The sequence below is a fragment of the Phaseolus vulgaris genome, chromosome 7 (assembly GCF_051622355.1).
Source record: "Phaseolus vulgaris cultivar YP4 chromosome 7, ASM5162235v1, whole genome shotgun sequence".
Classification (NCBI taxonomy): Eukaryota; Viridiplantae; Streptophyta; class Magnoliopsida; order Fabales; family Fabaceae; genus Phaseolus; species Phaseolus vulgaris.
Window position 1 is genome coordinate 4,483,239 of NC_143504.1, and position 25,477 is coordinate 4,508,715.

The 25,477-nt window shown below is 33.3% G+C and overlaps 4 protein-coding genes across 8 annotated transcripts; all 4 read right to left on the reverse strand.

Moving 5' to 3' along the window:
* Positions 1–3,066: 3,066 nt before the first annotated feature.
* LOC137827530 (cysteine-rich receptor-like protein kinase 25) lies at positions 3,067–7,218 on the reverse strand. Its single transcript, XM_068633711.2, has 7 exons — positions 6,295–7,218; positions 4,852–4,989; positions 4,631–4,755; positions 4,341–4,551; positions 4,002–4,245; positions 3,710–3,860; positions 3,067–3,566 (listed from the first exon to the last, which is right to left on the reverse strand). The coding sequence occupies exons 1-7, from the start codon at positions 7,100–7,102 to the stop codon at positions 3,234–3,236; spliced, it is 2,010 nt and encodes a 669-aa protein (XP_068489812.1). The 5' UTR covers positions 7,103–7,218; the 3' UTR covers positions 3,067–3,233.
* Positions 7,219–9,851: 2,633 nt separating this feature from the next.
* On the reverse strand, positions 9,852–13,063 carry LOC137827525 (cysteine-rich receptor-like protein kinase 10). 2 transcript variants are annotated; one of them, XM_068633698.2, is made up of 7 exons: positions 12,155–13,063; positions 11,764–11,898; positions 11,543–11,664; positions 11,243–11,453; positions 10,801–11,038; positions 10,537–10,687; positions 9,852–10,402 (listed from the first exon to the last, which is right to left on the reverse strand). In XM_068633698.2, the coding sequence occupies exons 1-7, from the start codon at positions 12,936–12,938 to the stop codon at positions 10,058–10,060; spliced, it is 1,986 nt and encodes a 661-aa protein (XP_068489799.2). In that variant the 5' UTR covers positions 12,939–13,063; the 3' UTR covers positions 9,852–10,057. The 2 variants fall into 2 exon arrangements, with proteins under 2 accessions (XP_068489799.2, XP_068489798.2); XM_068633697.2 differs by having other exon boundaries at positions 11,543–11,898; positions 12,155–13,041.
* Positions 13,064–15,407: 2,344 nt separating this feature from the next.
* On the reverse strand, positions 15,408–25,370 carry LOC137827526 (cysteine-rich receptor-like protein kinase 25). 4 transcript variants are annotated; one of them, XM_090304207.1, is made up of 7 exons: positions 24,226–25,370; positions 17,843–17,977; positions 17,622–17,743; positions 17,321–17,531; positions 16,873–17,110; positions 16,584–16,734; positions 15,408–16,482 (listed from the first exon to the last, which is right to left on the reverse strand). In XM_090304207.1, exons 1-7 carry the CDS (start codon positions 25,019–25,021, stop codon positions 16,138–16,140), a joined length of 1,998 nt encoding a protein of 665 aa, XP_090160333.1. In that variant the 5' UTR covers positions 25,022–25,370; the 3' UTR covers positions 15,408–16,137. The 4 variants fall into 4 exon arrangements, with proteins under 4 accessions (XP_090160333.1, XP_068489802.2, XP_068489801.2 ...); XM_068633701.2 differs by lacking the exon at positions 24,226–25,370 and adding an exon at positions 18,046–19,064; XM_068633700.2 differs by lacking the exon at positions 24,226–25,370 and adding an exon at positions 18,046–18,977 and having other exon boundaries at positions 17,622–17,977.
* Positions 20,585–22,116, reverse strand: LOC137827537 (antimicrobial ginkbilobin-2-like protein). Its single transcript, XM_068633719.1, has 3 exons — positions 21,146–22,116; positions 20,936–21,066; positions 20,585–20,851 (listed from the first exon to the last, which is right to left on the reverse strand). Exons 1-3 carry the CDS (start codon positions 22,047–22,049, stop codon positions 20,834–20,836), a joined length of 1,053 nt encoding a protein of 350 aa, XP_068489820.1. The 5' UTR covers positions 22,050–22,116; the 3' UTR covers positions 20,585–20,833.
* Positions 25,371–25,477: the final 107 nt, after the last annotated feature.

A 25,477-nucleotide genomic window follows, 5' to 3' on the forward strand; every position in this document is an offset into this window, starting at 1 on the left:
CTGTGTTATACATGTTATGGATCATTAATAATAATAAAAATAAATACTAATTTATGTTTATAGATTCAAATTTTATGCTCTATTTAATTTTTTATTTTTTTCATTCTTAAAAAAATTTAAACTAATTTTTTTTAATTTATTACTTTTTTATTTTTATTTTGTAAAAACTCGTTTCTTTATTTATTAATAACTATTTTAAACATTAAAAATATTTATTTTTTTATTACATTCTAATTTAAAATTATTAATTTTTTAAATTTATTATTATTTTTACTTTTGAAATAATGTTAGATAGAGAAATAAAAACAAAAAGGTGTTAAATAGAAAAATAAAAATAAAAGGATGTTAAATGAAAAAATAAAAGTGTAAATAATGTTACACGAAGAATTAATCTGAAATTGTATCATCTATTTAACAATAAATTAATATAAAGAGCGTAAAACTTTAACACTATTAAAAAGACAAAAAATATTCACTTAATAATCTAAAATAATAATTTTTTAATTATATGTATTTTATTTTTAAATAAAAATCTTAATATATATTATTTTAACGTTAAAGTTGGTGGTTAGGAGGATGTATTTTTTTTAGGGTTCTAAATTATTATTTTTATTTCAAAATCTCATTGTAAAAGAAAAATAAAACTCATTCGGATGCCTTATTAATTCACTAATTAAGTAAAAAAAAAAAAAGCTTAGAAAGTTGGCCTACCCTTCCGTAACATCACTGCAAGTTGTTATTATAACACATCCTAAAAAATAAAATATGAGGTTATCCAATTGGTATTCGCCGTTGACTTATAATTTTTAACACCAGATTTTGTTTTATATTCTGTATTCAATGCCAGATATCCAAAGTCTTTAATACTCTTCAATCACGATATCTCTCTCTTAAAGAATATATGCTCTCACTAAAAGTAATCAAATTTTCAATAAAGAGAGTCTTATGTTTACAATATTTTATCAAATTATAATTGAAAAGAAAAATATTTTTTTATTAAAATAAAATAGTTTTGAAATTATATTGTGTTATATCGATATTTTTCTACTATTTTAAAAGTGACATTTTTTAATAAATATTTACTTGAGATATTATTATAATAATATTTTATATTTTTATATAATTAAAATATTAATTTATTTAGTTGTTAAATGAATTTACCAAATTAAGCCGACAACCTTACCGTTATGATCAGGCCAATAACACTCTTTTTTCAAACTTTTTTCTGCTTTATTCGATTTGAGACTCCTTTATAATTAAACAGATGGAGGGCCCCACCATCTCCAAGGTTCTTGTTGCAGGCAAGGAGAAGGTGATATCCAATACAGTATTAGGTTTAGTTAAGTCGTTCACTCCAATGACTCCATCGTACTCCTCCTTGTTGCTCCGCTGACCAAACCGACAAAAGATGGTGCTTTGAGTTGCACAATCAAGTTCGAGGATACTGTCACTCGTTAATTTTTTTTTAAAAAAAACAACTATTTTTAATTTAAAACACATTAAATAATGGGTCGTATTTTTTTTTATATTTTGTATTAGTGTGTTGAACAGGAACAAAGACAATGAGATGCAAGTATACGAAAGATAGGAGGCAAATTCGAAGTTTTTTTTTATTAAGGAAGCATTAATCATAATAAATATAATAAAAATCATAGTAATATTAAAAAATTTGTTTGAATAGTAGTTAAATTTTCTTTAATCAGTGAAAGAACTTGGTTTCGAATCTCACTACAAATTTTATAACCTACACAAGAGGCCTTCAAAAGAAATTCTTATTTGAATCCAATCCATTGCATCAAGAGTTAGGCATGTTCATCTTTCTCAAACCCATAAGAATCTTCCTCTTATCTTGTTTTGAACCCGATAAAATATATTTGGATGAATTTTTTTAATAGACCTTTTGGAGAAAAGAATAACAAAATAAAATAAAATATTTTTTAATAAATAAAAATGAACTTATATACAAATTAGAAGTAATAATTTAAAGCAATTATATGAGAAGTTAGTCCCAACATATTTTACATCTATGTTTAAAACATGACTCAACAAAGACCGAAATTATGTCAGATCAATTTGTGACTTTCAAGGAGAAGAAAAGAGAGATTTTGAAGTTTCTAACATTTCTCATTTCCCCTAGATTAAAAGAAATTTTATATATTTTCTCCATTTCTTGTAACTTTTCATTTTAATCCTTGAAACACATGAATGACAAGAAAATATGCACGGACAAATTTACTAAGTTAATGCATGAAAAATTTACAAAGTTATGTTTTCTTTTATTGAGAATCAGCTTTATGGGGGATTTTTTTTTAGAGTTAGAGGACCTCGAGTGCTCAGTTTTTAATATATTTATTCATTTGAAAGAAACTTAAGTTAATGTATATGAAAAATGTCTAAATGGTTATAAAGATCTATATGTGATAAATTTTATGTTTTTTTTCTTCGGCTGTTGGGCGGGCTGCATGTAGCCCTCAGGCCCACTTTTCTTTTTACACCTATACTATATATTCTCTACTTGTACCCAGTTTCATAATTAGATCAATAAAAACTTTCTCTCTCTACGTTCATCTTTCTTTTTCCTCTGCTTGAGTTTTCCTAAGTTCATTCATTTTCTAGGGTTTATAAATTATTTATCAATAATAAAAACTAATTTAAAAATTAATAATTTTTTTATTTTTTAAAAATGATTTTTACATTGTATAGTAATTAATTATTTTTGAGATTTTTTTTTAGTGTATCTATATCTATTAAGATTAGTAGAATTCATATGTAAAAGAATATATAATTTTTTTACATTATTTAAATCAATAAAGGTAAACAAATTTGATATGTCACATTTGTTTAAACTTAAGTTAGTCAGATAATAAAGATGAGTTATTAGACCCGGAACTAGCATTTGTGAAAAACTTTTTACTTTACTGAAATAGTTTATATGTTTTGTATAACTTTATTAGTTTTACAGAAAATATTGCAATCAAATTTATAAACAGGTTCTAATATTATAATTTTTTGTTAATGTCTGTATTAGATAAACTTCTAAACAGAGACAAATAAAATATTTTTATATGTTAAAAGTAAACTATATCAATGAGTCATAGATAAACTAATGCAAAAAAATTACAATATATATATATATATAATCTTTCTCATTTCTACTAAACGGATCAGAGTCATCAGTAGCATGCTTTATAGAATACAAAAAGGGTTCAATTAACTGAGATTGATCACAGCCTTTAACGGGGATATACTTCAGTGATTAATGAATCACCAGCAGAAAAAGGGACTGAAGAAGTGTTGGAGTGATCAGAATCAAGCTGCTGTCTTAATCTGTCTGTTGTTGCTCTTCCTCTCACAAAAAATGCTGGCTTTCGAGGCAACCCTAAAGTTACTGAATAAGCGTTCAACGCAAGCATTATTGTCGCCATTGAAGGTCTCTCAACTGGGTTTTCTTCAACACATAATAAAGCAATATGGATGCATCTCTGAACTTCATTTCTAGAATAAGAACCTCTCAGTTTTGGGTCCAATATCTGGAAAGGTGTTTGATCTATCCAATTCTTCCAAGCCTGTGCCAAAATTTAGTTAGATACACACATATATATATTGAAAAACCTGGCACTCCTAAACAACTAAAATTCCAATATCTTTTCCTCCAACCATTTTCAGCATAATCCGACCTAACTAAACCAAAAACATGTTCAAAACTTACAAAGCTCAAGAGCTCATTGTCGTCATGTGATCGATAATAACTACTGTTCTTCTTGCCACTGATGATCTCCAAAACCAAGACTCCAAAACTGAACACGTCGGATTTCACTGAGAATTTCCCATGCATGGCATATTCAGGAGACATGTAACCACTATAAATGAAAAAAATTGTTAACACGTAGATTCCAGCAAATAACACGCAAGATTTTCAAATGGGGAAATGAAAGATATTCCTGTTAGAAACAATTCTTTCAGCTGGTATAAGCTATACCATAATCTACAAGTTAACTTACAAAGTTCCAACTACCCTTCCTGTTCTTGTATTTTCTCGACTTTGATCTCCATGAAAAATCTTTGCCATCCCAAAGTCGGAAATCTTTGGATTCATATCGGAATCTAATAGAACATTAGATGCCTTGAGATCACGGTGTATTACTTTTAGCCGAGAATCTTCATGGAGATATTGAATTCCACTTGCAATCCCTACTATAATTTTGTAACGTCTTGCCCAGTCTAGCCCTCCTTGGTCTTCGTGCCCTACAATTTATACAAGATCGTAATATTCCAGAACAATTAGTTCATACAATATCTGCAAAAAGCTAACCAGAGCAAAAGGGTTCAAAACAACAAACCAAATAGAAAGCGGTCAAGGCTGGAATTTTGGATAAACTCGTAAATCAGTATCTTCTCCGTTCCCTCCATGCAAAATCCTAACAGTCTAACTAAATTTCTGTGTTGAAGCTGAGCAACAAGTAGAACCTCGTTCTTGAATTCTCTGTCACCTTGGAGAGAGGTTCTTGATAGCCTCTTCACAGCTATCTCTTCTCCATTAGGAAAGGTACCCTGAAAGCATTCTTCAGATTACCAAAGCTATACACACTATATGTATATGTTATTACCATAATAAATTTATTATTCATACCTTATAAACCGCACCAAATCCACCTTCTCCTATCTTCATCTCATTTGAAAAACTATTTGTGGCTGCTTCGATTGTAGCCAAGTCAAAACGCAAAGACTCTTCCTCACTTGCTAAATATCTCCTAACTGCATTAAAAAGCAATGTAAAGTTATAACAGTTGCAAAAATAAGCACATATGAAAACTTCAACTTCTATTTTCTTCAGAAAAAGAAAAACATTACTGCTATCATTCACTTCCTGGACATCCTCACGGTTTTTTCTTTGCCTTCTTCGCCACCAACAGCATCCTATAAACAAAAGCGCCGCCAAAATAGCAATAGGGATAACAATTGCCACAACCATCAATATACTTTTGCTACCTGCCCAAGGAACCTCTTTTAAAACATGCAGAAAAAAAAGAGAAAAAGACCAATACTATTCAAACCACAATAAAATACTATTTTTCCTAAATTAGATATTTGATAAATTAAATATTTTGGTTTAACTTCTTTTTTATTGTCTGTGTCCCTTTTATTTCTCATATATTTATCAAGTTAAAACAAGTATTACATGATATGGAGATATTATTAAACAAAGAATATGCATTAAATCCCTTATTTATACTTATAAGATATATCATCATATTTAAAAAAACATAGAAGTTATTATGATAAAAAAGTTTTAGAAATAAGTTAATAGAGTTAACCTAATAAAGAACGAAACAAAATAAATATTTGTTCAGAAATTTAAACAAAAGTCTAATAGTTGCTCAAATACAAAGTTAAAAAAAAATCAATTAAATTAATTATATATTAAAGATTATACTTTTTATTCTATCATATCCATAAATACCTGTGGCCCCAATATAATAGAACCAACTTCCTCCTTAAAGACCACAAAAACTGAATCACAAAACAACGTTGACTTAAGAATGAAATTAGTAAAAAAAAATAAAAAAATAGTAGACTCTTAAAAATTACTATTACTGGACAGTTTAAATCTCTTTTATACTATCATTCAATTATAAATTATCCTATTAAAAATCATGTTACTTATTTTAATTTTACATTTGTCTTAATTTTCAAACAAAAACATGTATCATTAAATTCCCTCATATATGTAACTATACAACTTAACTGTTATTTAAGGGAGAAAAGATCATAAATATAGTGAAAATCACATGAAAATGAATGTAACTAGCACTTGAAAAATCTAATATATTATTTACTCATTTTTTTCAAACGTTAATTATAATTCATAGTATGTATGAAATAAATTTGAACTTGAATAAGTACAAATTATTCAATATTATGACTCAAAATTAAAAATAATCACAGCTTTTGGAATGACCAAATTGGCAAAAAGTTTAAAAGATAAATAAGAAAATATTTTTTTTAGATAAAAAATAAAAGTGAATGTCAAAACAAGATAAAATTATAACTACGATAATTTCTTATAGATTCATCACAAAAATTTCTGTACACTAAACAATGTATCAAAATTATATAATAAACTAAAAAGCAGAAAACTTAAAAAACTGAAGAATGAAAAAGGAGATTAATGTACTGAGTTAAATCGTTTTAGAACTACTGAGAAAAACAATGGATGAAGAAACTTTGCTTAGGGGAGAAGACTCATTCTCAGTGGAATTGTATACCTGAAGAAGACTCATATAATATGCATACCTGAAGAAGGAATGAGAATCATCGCAGTGGAATTGTATAAAAAGGGATACAGTTGGTATCTGATGCTACATATGGGAAGCAGAAGCCTTGCTCCTCCGCTTCCGTTGCAACACGACGGAATACTTGAAATTGCGTTTTCAAAGCACGCCGCACAACTACCACTAGTGGCGTCAGGCTCGCACTGCGCCATTCCGTACAGCGTTTGCGCGCTCGTCACACTCACCGTACCTGCAGCGAACTTCTTCTCTCCCATGGAACTCGCCGAAGCTTTTTCCTCCAAACCTTTTAACAAGCTCAACAGTAATTGGTTGAACTGGTCGTGATTTGAGTTAACGATGCTTCCTTCGTCGTTGAGGGTAAACTTGGGAACCATGTTATCATATTGGAAGGTGCTGTTGGAGTAGATTAGCGTACACTCATCGTACCAGATATAGGACTCGGTATTATTGGGACAGAGGCGCGTTATGTTCGCTGCTGCGGCGGCGATGCAGCTGTGGCAGACGGTTTCGTTGACGTCGCCACGGCAGAGGAAACGGCCGTCGATGTCGTCGGGGGTGCCTTTAGCGACGGAGGTTCGGAGGAAACCGTTGTTGGAGGGGAGGGAGGAGTTTGAAACAAGAGAAGAGAGAAGGGTATTCAAGTTAGACATAAATTTGGTGTCGGATGCGTAAGAGTTTTGGTCGGAGTTTTGGTCGGAGCAGAAGTGGGCACTGTAAACGGGTGGTGATGCAGTTGCATGAAAGAGCATACATAACAGACATAGTGATTGAAGCGTTAACGAGGTTGCACAGAAGTTGGAGACTAGCATGTTGGATTGAAGAATTAATCGGAGAAATTGTGTAGCTTATGTTTTAAGATTATGATAATGGAAAACCTTTGTTGTTATGTTCTGTGTTTAGATATTCTAGCTTCATTTTGGACCGGAATGAATGACAACCATGTGATTATTGAGTGGGGGCTTTTGCCGTCATTATTGCAGATAAATGGACATTTTGTTGACTAAAAAGTCGAGCAAGGAAAAAAAAATAATACTTAGGACTTTGTCATCTCTTAATAATGGTTTTGAATTTATATATATAATAAGTATATATTCAGAAAATTATTAATATATATTTTATAATTTGTATTTTAATTTTTTTTAAAGCTAGAATTCCTGATTTCCTACCTTTCGTGTGGTCTTCTTCGCTATAACAAATGTATCGTCCTCTGATTTGTGTGGACTTTCACTGCAACCACTGCTTCTATGCATGCTCCTTAAAAGCACTTTGTTTACTTATAAATATAAATTCTAAATTATTTAATTTTTTTCATAATAAAAAATTAAAATAAATAAAATTTTGAAATTATTTAAAAATTTAAATAAATATAAATCTTAAATTATTTAATATCCTATTTAAATACAAATATAAAATAAATAAAATTTAAAATATATAAAATAAATAAATAAATTTAAATTATTCAAAATTATAAATAATACAATCCTAAATTATTTAAATAAAAATCTTAAATTTTAATTTTTAATCCTGTATTTGTAATAATTATTATTTAAGATAATTATATTATCTCTGGTACTATAAATAATTAAATATTAAATCTTAACTTTATCAATATTATTATTTTTATATTTATTTATATTTTATAATTAATACTATTAATTATTATTATTTATTTTATTTTTTATTGTTTATTTTTATTAGTAATGTTATTAAATATTTTTATTATATAAAAGAAATTAGGTTTTATTTTTCTTTCTCATTCTACTGCTTCTCCTTTTATTTCTACTTTTATTTATACTTTTACTTCAAGTGGACAACTAGAATTAGGTCCAAGAACATTCAACTCATCAACCACCACCCTCAAAATCCCAATTCCCACTCCTCCCAAAATATTAAAAAAAAATTGATAAATCCGTCGCGGTGGAGTTATGATTTGAATTTCGTTTATGGGTATATTGATCTGTTTAACTGTGTAATGTTTGGTGTAGAAGGTGTGAGTCCTGTTTTTAGTTTTCGTTTTCGTTTTAGGGTAGATGGTATCTGTTTGATCATGTAATGCTGGTGTAGTGTTCCTGTTTTCGTTTTTAGGGTAGACGGTATGTGTTTGGCCGTGTAATGCTTGGTGTAGACGGTAGACGGTATAGGTAAACAGTCTCTCTTTGGCCTTTGGCGGTGTAATGCTTGGTGTAGATTGTCTGGGTCTCTATTTTCGTTTTTTGGGTACAAGTCTCTATTTGACCGTGCAATGCTTGGTGTAGACGATCCAGTCCTGATTTTGTTTTCGTTTTAATATACCTTTTTATGCTCTCTCTTCTTATTCTCTGTTCTTTTTCTCTCTTCCTCGCCTTTCTATTTGTTTCTCATTTTTGACAAGATATTTTCTTTATGTTGATTATTTTCTTTTATCATGATGTCTACCAAGTGGCAACCCACCAACATCTCCACCTTCGCCTGAAATGCACCTAACCATTCACTAAAAGCAGAAGCATTTCAGTGATTTCACTGATGTCACTTTCCTCTCATTTCTCTTCAGAATAGAGCCCCACGCAAATCCTTGATTGTCCTTCTTCCTTAACGGGAAAAAGTAACATTGTCTCCTCAAAATCCCTCTTAGTGTACAGTACATAAGTGAAACGCACAAATGCAAGTTAACCCAAAAGAATATAGGCAATCGAAACACAAATTCCTCTTCGCTTAGTTTCGTGTTTTCAACTCGCGTTGGGAACGAGCTCCCATTAAATCGACCAAACATGGATGACACTGCTGATCCTAGGGATCTATGAAATTTCTAAAAAAGTTATTTAGAGAAAATAGAAAGGAATTGCCTTTAGTACTTCTTTGTGTTAAAGGTATGATGGGTAAAATGAAAAGGAAGAGATTTCTTTGACATTAGACACAACAGTAAAAACAATCACTTCACTATATTATAATACTATTATAATATTTAAAATTAAAAATAAATTAAATATAATTAAAATATAATTTTATTAAGTTTAGATAATATTATTTTCTACTCGGTATGTTGTTAACATATCACTACTCCAATGAGAATATCTTAAGGAGACATTTAAACCATAACTTAAATGGATGAAACAAAAAAAAGGTCTACTTTAATTTAGATACAACTGATCTACTTGATCAAATTCACTTTACCAGTTTTTTGCATCAATTTATATCTATTATATTAAATCTATAAGGTTAAGTCAAACTCGTACCACACTGAAAAATATCCACAAAATTGAACAGTAAGTCCTGACTTTTCAAACTTAAGGCATGGCCCTGCCATAGAATGGGACCTCAATTTCCTTGCACAAGGCTCTTTGAAATGCTCACAACAGTCAAAGCTATATACTTTATTAAACCGAGACTATAGGCTGCATAAACTATGAACCCAGTTTGACATCAGAACCATAATTTAAAGTGATCTACCATTAGGATTATACACTAGCTAGTATCTGTATTGCAGTTCTGGAGAGCTAGATACTTGCATTTAGGAGCACTAACTTTAACCAGCATAATGCGGGCAAGAAAAAATAATCCCTCATCAAATCAACCCAATGCTTCAAAACCAACATGGCTCAGGATTGTAAATTATTCAGGTATTTATCTTGCTTTATCTACTCTGCATGTTCATCCAGCACGAAGCATGGATAGGATTCCTTTAATATTTACTTTACAAATCTGCTAGAATAGTACAACAGATACACCATAGTTTGACAAGATTTCAGCATACACTAGATTGATTGAAGAAAACTTAAAATCATCATTTAGCGAGGGTATACTTCAGTGAGGGATACTTCATTCACAGACCATGGAACTGAACAGGAAGTAAATTGATCGGTGGTAGACTGATCAGATTCAAGTCCTTGGTTAAGCCTGTTAGGACCTCTTCCACGCAGAAAAGATGCTGGTTGTCGTGGCATTGACAAGGTAACTGAATAACTATTCAGCATAAGTGCAATGGTGGCCATTGATGGTCTGTCAGACGGATTTTCCTGAACACATAATAAACCAATGTGGATGCATCTGTTTACTTCATTTCTCGAACAAGAACCTCTCAGAGCGGGATCCAGAAACTCCATAGTTGTTTGCTCTGTCCATTTCTTCCAAGCCTGTGGTAGTATAATGTTAGTATTTAAACTAGGATTGTCTCATTTCCTCACCCACTGAAATAGTATGTAGCTAGGAATTGCAGCTAAGCATGGCATCAGCAGAGCAGAAGAAAGATACTATTGCTTATACTCACAAAGATTAAGAGGTCATCAGCGTGATTGGATTGATAAAAGTCAGTATTCTTCTTTCCACTCACAATCTCCAAAACCAAGACACCAAAGCTGAACACATCTGATTTCATAGAAAACTGACCACGCATGGCATATTCTGGAGACATGTAACCACTGTAACAACAGCATAATCCAGTTATTTAGAAAGAAAAAAAAAACAAAAATTCTGGAAAGAACAACCAAAGTTATAAATGCAAGAGGAGATGACTTTAAGACATTGGACTTACTAAGTCCCAACTATCCTTCCTGTATTTACTTGAGTCTGATCTGCCTGGAAAATTTTTGCCATGCCAAAATCAGAAATCTTTGAGTTCATATTTTCATCTAGTAAAACATTGCTAGCTTTGAGATCACGGTGAACAATTCTAAGTTGAGAATCTTCATGTAAATAAAGAATTCCTCTAGCAATGCCAACTATAATCTTGTAGCGTTTTGACCAATCTAACTCTCTTTGCTTTATAGAATCTACAAAATGTCAAAAAAAAATGAAATACCCAGATTAAAATAGCAAAATTACAACAATTTCTATTTACACAAAGCCATTAACCCTCCAATGTCGATGTTCAATGAAGTGATTCTGTTTATGAGGTGTCATATTAGTCTGTTGAGGGAAATCAATCACTGCACTAATTGAGATGTCACATATAAGAAAAGTACAAAGATACATACCAAATAGAAAGTAATCAAGGCTTTTGTTTGGTATGTATTCATAGATAAGAATCTTTTCCTGGCCCTCCAAGCAAAATCCCAATAGTCTCACTAAATTTCTATGTTGAAGCTTGGCAACAAGGGCAGCTTCATTCCTGAACTCTACTGCGCCCTGCAAGGAGGTTACTGACAACCTCTTCACTGCTATCTCCTGTCCGTCAGGGAGGACACCCTAAAAAAGGCATTGGAATGGACCAGTTAACTACTTTATCATAAAATGAAATATGTTTACTCAAGATTTAGCATAAACTTGCTTCATACCTTATAAACCACCCCAAATCCACCTTGGCCAATCTTGTTCTCATCCGAAAATCTGTTCGTGGCAGCTTCAATCGTAGCCAAGTCAAATTGCAAGGACTCCACATCGGTAAGATCATCAACAACTATACAGCAAAGAAAGACAGTAATCATCAGCAACCCAATTAAAGGCAAGTGAGACAGATTACATGAAACAATCACTTTGAAGAAGAAAGAGAGATTACTTGAATCCTGGCGAAACGAATTAATGTATCTATTGCTTGCCCTCTTGCGTAGGAAGCAGACGCCAACAATGAAAAGTACCACCGCAACAACAATTGGGACAGCAATAGCCACAATTATAGAGATACTTCTTTTTCCTGTACAGGTTCATCACTTTCTAAGACACCCATTAACAAGGTTGATGGAATTTAGACACTGACAAAGCTGAGATTCACTTCTTTTAAGTACCTTCAGTCTTATTCTACAGCCAGAATTATAGTTTTACCTTGATAATTATACTGATCTTTAATGCAAATTATAAATGTAAAACTCCAATTTGATTAGAGAATACTAAATTATTAAGGAACTGCATATGAGCTTAGCACATGTTAATATGCTGTAAAACTTTGATACCTGAAGATGGGGAAAGAGACTCCGGTTTAGCAGATTCGGCGGAAACATTGTAAAAAGGGTACAATTCATATCTGACATTACAACTAGGAAGCAAGTTGCGTGCACCTCGCTTTCCTTCACCGAGGCTACTGATGGCGCCTGTTAAGCACATGTTACAATCAAAGGCGGATAAATCAGGCCTACACTGCGCCAGGGAGTACAGAGTCATTGAGCTCGTGAAAATCGCTTCTCTTGTGGCGAACATTTTAGCCGAAGGAGAATTCACGGCATCCTGCGCCACACCCTTCAGCGTGGATGCAAGAAAATTGATAAAGCTAGTAATTTCGGAGTCAGGAACGCTCTGTTCGGAACTGTAGTCAATACTTGGGACTATGTTGTTGAGGAAGGAAAGGTTGGAGTAGCGCACCATACACTCGTCATACCATATTACAGACTCTGTTTGGTTGGTGCAAAGGCGTGTGATGTTGTCAGCCGCGGCGGCGACACAGTGGTGGCAGACGGAGGGGGTGACGTCACCGCGGCAGAGGAAGAGCCCCTTGACCTCCCCAGGGGCTCCAAGGGAGATGTTGGTGAGGTAGTAACCATCGTGGAGGGTGGCGTTGGAGACTAGGGATGAGAGGAGGATGTTCAAGTTGGTTTGGAATGTTGTGTTGGGTCGGTAAAAGGATCCATCGTTTGTGCAGGCATGTCTGCTATATGTAGGAGCAGCTTCACTTGCAAAGTTTAGAAACACAAACAGGGAGAGAATTAGCAAGTGGGTTGAACACGATTTCAAGATGAACATCTCGAAGAGGTAAAATAAGTAGATTTTGTTCTGACACTTAATGTTTCAGTGTAATTATCAGATTCTGGTGGGGTGGATGATGATGATGAGTCTTATAATGACGAGTATTGTATACAAGTCAATGTTAGCTAACGCCAAAGACTTTACCATTTTGCTAAAAGTTAAATCAAATATTGTAAATTTTGAACGATTTGAAGAAAATCAAACAGTGTCTCTGTTTTGTGTTACAGTTCTATAAAAAAAAATGATTAAAGTACTGAATAGTTTGGCGGAATTTACCTGATGTTGATGCGTTAAGTGTAACACAAATTCGTAAAATAAAGTATCTTTGACAACTGTTCTTGAGCTGATGCAAGGAAAGGACCAGTGTGGGAGGTGGGTAAAACAAAAATACTCGTTACATAGGTGCGAACTTGGATTTTTCCTTTTTAAGTTTCGCGCAATAAGTATTGTATTTTTCGACTTTTTATTTTTGGCTTCTTCTTCCTCCACCCCTACATTTTTCTTCCTGCACCCCCCACAATTTACTAAATTTCAAAACTGGTCTTAATCTTTTATTTGAAAAAGGACACCGTGATTACTGGAAATAGGGATTTGGGAGTGTGCTACGGATTCATCAATTCGAAACTGAATAAGTTTTTTTTTCCAAATGAGGGGGTGTTCTGGAAGCAATTTTTGAATAAATTATTGATTTCCGGATTCCTGAATCCGGAAGCCTAATTCTGTTACGGATTCGTGAATCCAGAATGTTTTTTTTTGAATTACGGAATTCTGAATCCATAATGCATATTTCTGTTACGGATTGGTGGATCTAGAATGCTTTTTTTGAATGATAAATTTTTGAATGTGAAATGCATATTTTGAATTACAGATTAGTGGATTCGAAATTTTACTGGAAGTGCAAATCCGAAATTTTTCCGGATTCCATAATCCATAATGCAAAAAAATAAATACAGTTCAAGTGCATTTTAGGGTTTTTAAAAAATAATTGGGACAATTTAGTCTTTGCATAACATTGTGGGAGTGTAGGAAGAAAAATGTAGGGGTGCAGGAAGAAACTACCTTTATTTTTTTCTTTGTAGCTTTCTACCATGTAATAGATATATAATTTAAATGTTATCATTAATTTTAAAATTCCAACATAAAATAATATTTTGAAATTTTAGAAGATAAAATCATATTTTGAAAGTTTATTTAAAATATTTATTTCACTTTTATATTTTAAAATTACTTTGCTTGAGATGTGAAGTATTTGACATTAATAATTGACTTTGATAAATATAGTTTTCCTTTCTTTTTAGGTACATATAAGTCTTGATAGAGATGATTTAGAATATAAGTATGAAAGACATTTCGGACTCAAATTAGTATTTTTTTTTTTCAAAATAACCATGTGTGTGGTCTTAACAATAATTTATATTTTTAGGACATTCGAAATAGGTTAAATTGCAAGACATGAGTCCAAATCCTTTTTTCAAAATACTTCCTTGACTTTGAAGTTGTTCGGTTTTAAAGAAAGTATGTTCTTGATATTGTAAATAATGTTGCCATGCTAACTTGTAAGTCTGTTTCTACTCTCATACATGATGAAACAAGACTGCATCAAAATTTTGATCTCTCTTGGTGATACGGTGCCTTAGTTTTTCAAAGACTCATCGAATAGTTGATTTATTTGATGGAAATCAGGCTAAACATAATCTTTGTTATTCAAAAATTTCAATCAATTTATGTCTAAACCTACTTCTGCACATAACAAGCTACTAATTATATTCTCGATATATCAAGTAAGCATTAGATTTTGGTTTCTTCTTTTCTTCAACTAACACTCCTCGATTCTCAATTGAAGGCTTTTAGTTATTCTTATTGGATTGAATACATTGATGCAAGAAGATTCTTTACATGTTATGGAATCAACGAACAAACAATATTATATTATAATTCTTCAAAAACTTGAATATTGAGTTTTAGCTAGTATCACCTGTGAACTTTAGTGAATTACCTAATTTTCACGTGAAATACAATCAATCAACTCTCTTATCTCTTCATATTATTGTCAATCTGATGTTTTGATGTTACATGAACAACGCACTAAATATACTAAAATTGATCGTCACATTATGCATCAAATAAACCCAAGGTCAATTTCATTATTTGGGGAATGCACTAGTATCGATTATTGCGGTTTGAAAAAGGAACTTCATTCTATAGTAGCAAGCAACACTCCTGTTATCTTGACATTTTGCACCCTCAAAACAACTTCCCTTGGAACAAATTTAAAAATCATCTTACCTAATCATCTCAAAGAAATTTCCGGCCAAAAGGCTAGAAGCTTTTTTATATAAAGTTTTGATATGTTGAGTATCACTACATACAAAAGACATGTCATGTAAATTATCATTCATTATATTATCTATAATTTGCAGCATATCAAAATAGTACAAAAAATAATACAAACATGACATATCAAAATTAATCCTCATAACACTTGACAAATCAAACTATCATATATGGAAAATTATTAATGCCTCAAGGGTCTATGTACAACTGGACTGGGGTGGATTTGTTCTCCTAACAGAGCAGATCAACAACTCTCTGGATATGAGAAGATGTTCGGTTATGACTTTTCGCCTATCCTTTTACATTTCAAGATTTAAAGAGAGAAGTGTCTCTTTCAATAAATGGTTTATTCAAACTCTACCACACTGAAATGTGTCTGCAAAAATGAACAGTAAGTCCTCAATATTCAAACTTCTGGCATGCCCCATTAGAATGGGCAACCTCACTTTCCTTGCACAAAACACGAGTTTTTACTTATAAGGCTCTTTGAAAGACGGTCGCAACAGTCAAAGTTGTATATAGTTTCATATACTGGGATTATATAGCATGCATAAATTCTCAATCCAGAGCCAGTTAACGTCACAATCATAATTTGAAGTGATCTGTTGCAGTATTGGAGAACTAGATACTTGCATTTGAGCATGATGCAGACAAGAAACAAGAATCCATGAGGAAATCAACCCCTATGCTTCAAAAGAAGATTGGTCTACATTTTCATCCAGCATGAAGTATTTTAAACAGAACCCTTTGAGCCATTTAGGTTTACTCTGTATATCAGTTTGGTACGTTTGAAAGTAACACTATAGTTTGAAAGATTTGATGGTTCACTGGATTGATTGAAGAAAACATTAAAAACAATCCTTTACCGAGGGTATAATTCCGTAATGGATACTTCATTCACAGACCATGGAATTGAACTAGTGGTAGACTGGTTGGTGGTAGACTGATCAGAGTCAAGCCCTGGGTTTAGCCTGTTAGGACTTCTTCCACGCAGGAAAGATGCTGGTTGTCGTGGCATTGACATGGTAACTGAATAACTGTTCAGCATAAGTGCAATGGTGGCCATTGATGGTCTGTCAGATGGACTCTCCTGAACACATAATAGACCAATATGGATGCATCTATTTACTTCATTTCTTGAATAAGAACCTCTCAGAGTTGGATCCAGAAACTCCATAGGTGTTTCCTCTGTCCAATGCTTCCAAGCCTGTGGTAGTGAAATGTTACTATTTAAACTATGAATATATAATTTCCTCACCCACTGAAATAGTGTGTAACTAAGAAAAAATTACTATTATTTATACTCACAAGAGTTAAGAGGTCATCAGCGTGTTTCGATTGATACAAACCAGCATTCTTCTTGCCACTCACAATCTCCAAAACTAAGATACCGAAGCTGAACACATCTGATTTCTCTGAAAATTGTCCACGCATTGCGTATTCGGGAGACATATAACCACTGAAAAATAACAATATAGTCAGCAATTAGAACTGAACAATAATTTTTTTGAAAAAACATACATTTTTTTCCTTATTCTTAACTTAAGTAACGATATGTTAAAATATGGGAGAAGATAAACATAGACATTATACTTACTATGTCCCAACAATTCTTCCTGTCTGTACTTGAGTTTGATCTGCCTCGAAAATTTTTGCCATACCAAAATCTGAAATCTTTGGATTCATATTTTGATCTAGTAAAACGTTACTAGCTTTTATATCCCGATGTATAATTCTAAGTTGAGAATCTTCATGTAAATAAAGAATTCCTCGAGTAATACCAACTATAATGTTGTAGCGTCTTGACCAATCTAACTCTCTTTGCTTGACAGGGTCTACAATGTTTGCAAAAAGGAAATACCTATATTAGCAATAGGAAAGTGACTAAAATTTCCGATTACACAACTGTTAACTTCCTTCAACGTGACTGATGTTTAATAAGGATAAAGGTATCATCCATCATGTGAATAAATGAAGTGATTCTGCTTATGAGGTATTATATCAGTCTATTTAGGGAAATTAATCACAGTAGAAATAGTACATACCAAATAGAAAGTGATCAAGGCTTTTGTTTGGTATATATTCATAGATAAGAATCTTTTCCTGGCCCTCCAAGCAAAATCCCAATAATCTCACTAAATTTCTATGTTGAAGCTTGGCCACAAGGGCAGCTTCATTCCTGAACTCTACTGCACCCTGCAAGGAAGTTACTGACAACCTCTTCACTGCTATCTCTTGTCCATTAGAGAGGACACCCTAAAACAAGCATTGGAATAGACCAGTTAACTACTTTACCTTAAAATGAATTATGTGGTACTCATAATTTAGCACAAAAACGTTTCACACCTTATAAACCACCCCAAATCCGCCACGGCCAATCTTGTTTTCATCCGAGAATCTGTTTGTGGCAGCTTCAACTGTAGCCATGTCAAATTGCAAGGACTCCACATCAGTAAGATCATCCACAACTACACAACCAAGAAAGACAGTAATAATCAGCAACCAAATTAAAGTCAATGGAAACAAATTATAGGATACAATCACCTTGACCGAGAAAGAGAGATTACTTGAATCCTGGCGAAAAGAACTAAGGTATGTATTACTTGCCCTCTTACGTAGGAAGCAGACGCCAACAATGAGAAGTACAACCGCAACAACAATTGGGACAACAATCGCCACAATTAACGAAATTCTGCCTTTCCCTGCACGGTTCATCACTTTCTAAGACACCCCAGCAACAAAAAATTAACCAAGTAACTGCATTTGATACCTGAAGATGGAGAGAAGAACTCTGGTTGTGTGGAGACAGAGGAAACATTGTAAAACGGGTACAATTCATATCTGACATTACAACCCGGAAGCAGGGACCGTGCACCTTGTTTGCGGTCACAGCAGTTTGGAAAGGAACTGATGGCGCTTGAGAAGCACGTGTTACATTCAGAAGTGGACAAATCGGGAGTGCACTGCGCCAGTGTGTAGATCTTCATTGAGCTCGTGACATTCGCTTCTTTTGTAGAAAACATTTTCCCCGAACTGATAGCTTCTTGTTTCGCATCATTCAACGTGGAGGCAAGAATATTGTTGAACTGTAAGTAGTCCGAGTCAGGGACGCTTTCTACGTTTAATAAGTTAACCCCTGGGACTATGTTGTTGAGGACGGAACTGTTGGAGTAGCGCAGCATGCACTCGTCGTACCAGATAATGGACTCTGTCTGGTTGGTGCAGCGTTGAGTGATGTTTTTTGCTGCGGCGGTGACGCAGTCGTGACAGACGGAGGGTGTGACATCGCCGCGGCAGAGGAAGAGTCCCTTGATCTCTCCAGGGGCTCCGAGTGAGATTTTGGTGCGGTAGAAACCGTCGTGAAGGGTGGCGTTGGAGACAAGAGATGAGAGGAGGAGGTTCAAGTTGTTTTGGAATGTTGTGTTGGGTCGGTAAAAGGATCCATCTGTGCAGACATGCGAGCTATATGTTGCAGCTTCACTTGCAAAGTTTAGAAACACAAACAGGGAGAGAATTAGCAACTGGGTTGAACACGATTTCAAGATGCACATGTCGGAGAGAATCGAAGAGGTAAAACAATAATGAATTGTTTCTTTCTTCTTTGGAAACAGGTTTTGTTGTTGCGCCTAATATTTCATCATGTCCATTTCGATGAAGATGAGTTTGCTGAGAGAAATGCGAAGTCTTCACCTCAGGAGAACCACAAAGACTTGCTCGCCACAAGTCAATGAACAATTAATGTGAAACTTCTTTTTTGTAATAATAGTAAAAAAAATAATGATTTGATGCAAATCTAAAAGTATCACTAGGTTTCCATTTTATAAACGATTGTAAAAATTTAATGAGTGGTTAAATCGACAATTAGATATTTAAACTTGCTAGCGTTATGAATTTAGATTTGGGTTCACGATATATTTTGTTATTTAATTATTATCATTCCACCAATTTTATTTGTAAAATTTTCCCACATTTTATCGTCAATTTTTTTTAATTTAAACATATTTTATCGGTCTATTAAATTTATAAGAGTGATGATATTTTACAAAAAATATATAAAAAATTAAAATTACACCTTTTTTTAAAGGAAATTAATTTAGTTAGTGAATGTCTAAAAAGTAAAAAAAGAAAAAATTGATCTTTAAATAATAATAATAGTAATAATAATACATATTTAACGTGGTTGAATGTACGAAACCTTAAAACATTTACAGAAACAATAAAAAAACAAGATAAATAAATTTTAAAGTAAAAAGAGACTTATTCTAAAATAAATTTAAATAAACCAGAGTAAATTTTGGGGCCGACAGTAACTTATTATAATAGAATAAAAAGACTGTGGAAAATAAAATTAAGATGAAAACGTCTAAGGGAATAATTACATAAAAAAAAATAAGATTTAGAAAATATTAAAAGTGGAACTCACATGGTCATTAATTGAATATCTAACTCTTATCAAAACACAAACTCAATGAATATATCACTCATTTAATTTGTGTATATGGGTTTGGTTTCATTTTCATTTTCTTTTTCTTTTAATAGTTTTCAATAAGATGAGATATAATTGATAAGTCTTGAAGTGCTAGCTTGACTTGGGTGTCAAAATTATATAATAATGTCCACTATATAAGTTTTTTATTTAAAAAAAAAAACTACTTTGCCGATAAGAAAAAACCAATTGTAAATTAAAACATAGTTTAAATATGCATTTTTATAAGGTTAGTTATGTGTGTTAAAAATATAACATGTTAATAAATTAATAATTACAATGGTTGTCTTTTTCTCTACCTATCATATATCAGTGTTTCCAATAATAATTAATTAGTGTCTGTTTGATTAAAATTACAAACAGTGTACAAAATTTTCAATGTTACAAAGTTTATAATGATGTGAGACCAATCGGTTTTTCCATGGCAATATAGCGTGTTTATTAGTTTTGATGGAGAAAGAAGTGAGAATAATCAAAGGAACGGACTAAGAATCCATGGTCAAATTTGGCGTCTACCAATAACTAAGATCACTTGCAGTTCAGAAATGTATAAGTGTGTTGTGTGTGATAAATTATTCTATAATCTAATATTTTATTAGATTGTATTAGTTTTATATTGATTTATTTATTTTCTAAACTAACGGTTGGATTAAAAAGTTCCATTCTCATAAATTATAATATACAAAATCTTATATTAATTTTTAATTATTTAATTTTAATTTAAAAAATTGATATAAATAATCATTATAATATAATTTAATAGATAAAATTTACCTTTTATAAAATATTTATAATAATTAATATAAATAGAAACAGTAAGAAGTACCAATAACTCGTGGTTCACTAATCTGCACTACCAATTGCCAAGTCGCCCTGTTAAACCATCTGATGCGGCCGCATGATGTGTTTTTTCGACGGATTCGAAACATAAAAAACGATGATTACCAATACAACTTCCTAAACACTGAACTATCTGATAAGAATAATCAAGGTTGTCTTGCATTACGCCCTTCCAAATTAAACTACTCATTCTTACCATCTATTTTGCTATTCTTTGCAGCATCAGTCGCATCTACACCTCAGAATAATTCTGTTATTCAGCCCCAAAATCAAACACTCAGCATCGACCACAACATGAAGCTAAATTGGAATAAAAGAATTCAAGTATTGTTACCGTTTTCTTCCATAATTCTATCACACTCTTTGCTTGCTTTCTCATGACACTACATATCCCAAAGGTGAAAAGCACCATCGCAGCAACAATAGGGATAACAAATGTAAGAATCACTTCAACATCACTCCGTCCTGAGCAAACATCAACACAATTCATTCATTCACTACTCAAAATCAAATAAGCACAATATACTACTTACTAGCAGTGTACCTGAAGGACGAGGCTTCACAACCGGTGGGGCCAATGTGTTACTGCTGTTGTAAAATGGATACAGTTCATATCTGATATTGCATCCAGGAAGCAACACTCTTGCCCCTCGTTTCCCATCACAGTAATTCGGAACATACGCAATGGCGCTGCTAAAACACATCCTGCAATCGAACAAGGACAACTCTGGCGTGCACTGCACTAACCCATAAAGGGTCATCGAACTAGTGAGGTTCACTTCCCCTGTCGCAAATTTCTTATCTGCGGAATTCTTAGCTTTCGTTGCCAGAGAATTCAGCAGTCCCGCAAGCAACTCGTTGAATCGGTCAAGGTTAATGCTAGTCACGCTTTTGGAATCAGAGATGTCCACTCCTGGTATGATGTTGTTGAGGTATTGGTTGGAGTAGCGTACCATGCACACGTCGTACCAGATTATGGCCTCCTTCTCAACCGGGCACCGGCGTTTTAGGTCCGCTGCTGCGGCGGTGACGCAGTCGTGGCACGCGGCGGCGAGGGTGTCTCCGCGGCAGAGGAAGAGGCCCTTGACGGCGTTGGGGGTTTCGCCGGCAATTGTTGTTTTGTAGAATTGGGTGGCTTGAGTGGCGTTGGAAGAAAGGGAAGAAAGGAGGAGGTTGAGGTTGGTTTGGAATATGGTGTTTGTTTGGTTTATGGTAGAGTCTGTGCAGACATGGGAACTGTATATTGGCGTTGCTTTGGTTGAAAAGAATAAGAAACTAAAGAGGAAGAAGAAAACTGAGGGAATTGCTAAGTAGTTGGAATGAGGCATCTTGGTGATGCTCGTTTGGAGAAAGATTTGCAATTCGTCAATTGTTTTTCCTATTTTATGTTTGCAATACTTTGTTTTAGCAGTTTGATCAGGGTAGACAGTGATATGATATCCGTACATAACCAAAGATATCCGTACATAACCAAAGAGAAGGGGTTTGAATAGTAAAATTGTACAAGAACCCGGACGACCGAAAATATGAATTAATAATATAACGTAATAAATATGTAGCAAGAAAACACTTATAACTAACGTTGAATGAGTTAAAGACATACTTCGAAGTACACTCCCGTAATATCAGGAAGCTACTACACACGATCTGAGGACTACTACACACGTCTTGGTGAATTAATTATCTGGCACACACAAGTGGAGGCCCAAGTCAACCTATAAGTAAAACTTCTGAAAGGAGAAAATATACGTTTTTTATATCCTGAGAGAACAAAACAAAACACTAGAACTGACTTAAGCATCAGAGTGCAATCGCAGGTACCCTTACCGACCGACGGAGCACACACAGGAGAGGCAGAACTTCAAAGAATTTGAAGACTACCAACACGACAACGAATTGCGTATCAAGTGAACACAATTATAAAAGAGTTTCCACATTTACAAACACCTGCAAAACCAAGAGAAGCAAAGTCTATGTCCAATCATTTTAAGTATAGGTGGTGGAAATAATTGTGATGTGAAGACAAATGAGGGTTCGGTTTCGTTGGCAATGACGAAAAATAAAGCATCAATTGTTGAGAAAGATGGCAACGAGAACACTCAGATGTGAACTGAAGTCAAAGACAGTTAAATATCTTAATTAGCGACGGATTGATTGGTTATTTGGTTAACTAACAAGTTTCCACAAGTTTCTTATAAACTTATTGTAAAAGAGAAAAATAAAAAAGACTAATTAATTTTAAAAGGTTCTTTTTATAGATTTTTAATTTATATAGTTTATATGTAAGTTAATTTTGATTTATAAAAGACTGTTTTAAAAAAAATCAGGGGAAACTCGTAGATAAATACCCAAGTCAAGTTTGGCTGCTTACAAATAAATTGACATGGACGATGGTAATCGATTTCATGACTTTATGTGTGGTTATCTTCTTCTATTCTGGATCGTCTCTTTCAACTAGGAGAGTAGAGAATAGTCAAACGACAAACAACTTTACATTTTTGTTTTTTCTCGTATGGACAAGAATTTAAGTTTTTTTTTTCAAAAACAATTGTCCAAAAATAACTCTTATTTTCATTTTTGAATGAGATATTTAAATATGTGATCTTATCTTATAATGTCTTCTAATAAATTATCTTGTCTTTGAAAATATTTAATAATACATTTACTAATAGAAAGAAGAAATATTTTAAAACTGTTACCTAATAAATATCTGGAATCCGTAATTTTTTAACATGTGAGAAATATCCTTAAACTTTTGGGAGGAAGTGGTACTGATAACACTCTTTAATTACATCTCTGAAAAATTAAAAAGACTAATTAATTTAAAAAGGTTCTTTTCAAGTTACATCGAAATGCGAAATTAAGTAGGATATGATCTCTCTATAATATGATTAATTCTATTCAAATTACATCAGAATACGAAACTCTGTTTGTTAAGATCACTCTGTAGAATTAGAAGCATAGTCCTGTCCTGCTCTCTTTGTTTCAAAACTTTTTCTTTGCGTATCTGCAGAAAGTTGAAAATGATTCTTCTTTCTTGCTCTTTTTTACTTAAGTACCAAATACCCACCACAGCCCAGTCACAGTAATTGAAACAAAAGTTACAGTTCCTATCTCTGATGAGATGCCTCTCTTTCCTGCTTCACCTAAAGACAGAAAAACAGGTCATTAAGTTCAGTGAATTGTAACGTAATACTGCTTCACCTGATACTTTTGTCTATCTAAGCCCACCTCTTGCAGCAAGAATATTTTGACACTCAGGGAGTTCTATTCTACATGCTTTTATTCTGTCTCCTCACTGCACTTTTCTTCTTCTAATTACATGAATAAATAAATAAACCCTGTTTCAAATATATATATACTCATTCGACTTCCATTAAAATATGATTATGAGTTTTTGTATTATCTTAAATAGTAAAATATCTTTTAGGTATTCTTTTACTGTTTGAGTGTGTGTATATATTACAACATTCTTTTACACTTTCTTATTACATCTACCACATTTTCTATAAGTGTGTTTTTTTCCTTGTTAACCTAGTCTGACCTAAACCAGTTATTCGCATGATGTTCCAGTTTAAATTCATAACACTAACAGTTGGAAGAATTTGTAGAATTTGGCATTACCTTTTTTGATAGTAGAATTTGTAGGACTGGGAATTCCTTGAGGTTCCGGGGAATCCATTCTATAGAAAGGATACAGCTCATACCTAAAGTTACAACTTGGATACAAAACTCTTCCTCCTTGGCTTCCAGGACAACACCATGAAAGATCACCAATCACACCACTCAGACAGCTTCTGCAATCTTGGGGTGACAAATCCGGTGTGCACTGAGTGAGACAATAGAGGGTCTGAAACACAGAGATATTAGCTTGTTTTGTGGCGTATAACTTGGCACCATTAGAATTCGCTGCCTCGTCTGCGGTTTCATTCAAGGTGGTGTACAACAAACGCAAGAAGCTTTTTGTGTGGGAAATGTTGGCAGTGTTCCGTAGACGCATTCTGGGCCTTGTGTCCACCGTGGAGAAGAAGTCCCTGTTGGAATATCGAACCAAACATTCGTCATACCAAATGATAGCGCTTTTGGCAAACTTGCATGAATCTGTGTTTTGATTGCCGAGTCTTTGGGTGGCGTTCAGCACACACTGTTGACAGAGCTGAGGGGGCACGTCGCCACGGCAGAGGAAGAGACCGTAGACTGTGTCGGAGGGGCTTCCGCCGGATACGGTGGCGTTGCGAAATTGGGTGTTTGAGGTGGCGTTGGAAGATAGGGAAGACAAGAGGGTGCGGAGGTTGAGTTGGAAAGTGGTGTTGTAGGTGAAGGTTTCGTTGGTTGTACAATTTTGGCGAAGGAAAATAGGGACATCTGATGCGTTGGTAGTGGTAAAGATAAGAAACAGGAAGAAGAGATAAACAGTCATGGCGTGAAGCTGTTACTATTGTATTTAGTTTGTTTTGTAAAAAATGCCTTAGATTGCTGATTCAATCGATAAAATTGACCACAAGTGGCGTTTTACTGTTCTTGATGCAGGGGAAGTCAATGAAGCAAGTCAAGGTTTTCTTCTGTCCTCATCCAGATTTTGTTTTGGGAATACAGCTCTACTAATTATCTTATCTTATTTCTCTTAATGTTTTTGAAAGTTAGTATACAGGGAAGCACCATGCACGACTTTTGCATTTTCTTTTTATCATTTCACATTTACAATTATTGTGAGATGATACATTGAGAACCTGATACAACCACTAACTAATGATATAAGAAAAAGGTATTTTTATCATTTCATTCAAAAAATTAAATGATTTTTTAGTTAAGTTTGCTTGACGACATAGACGTTATAGGCATGTACAATACATATTTAGTTAATGATTTTTTATAC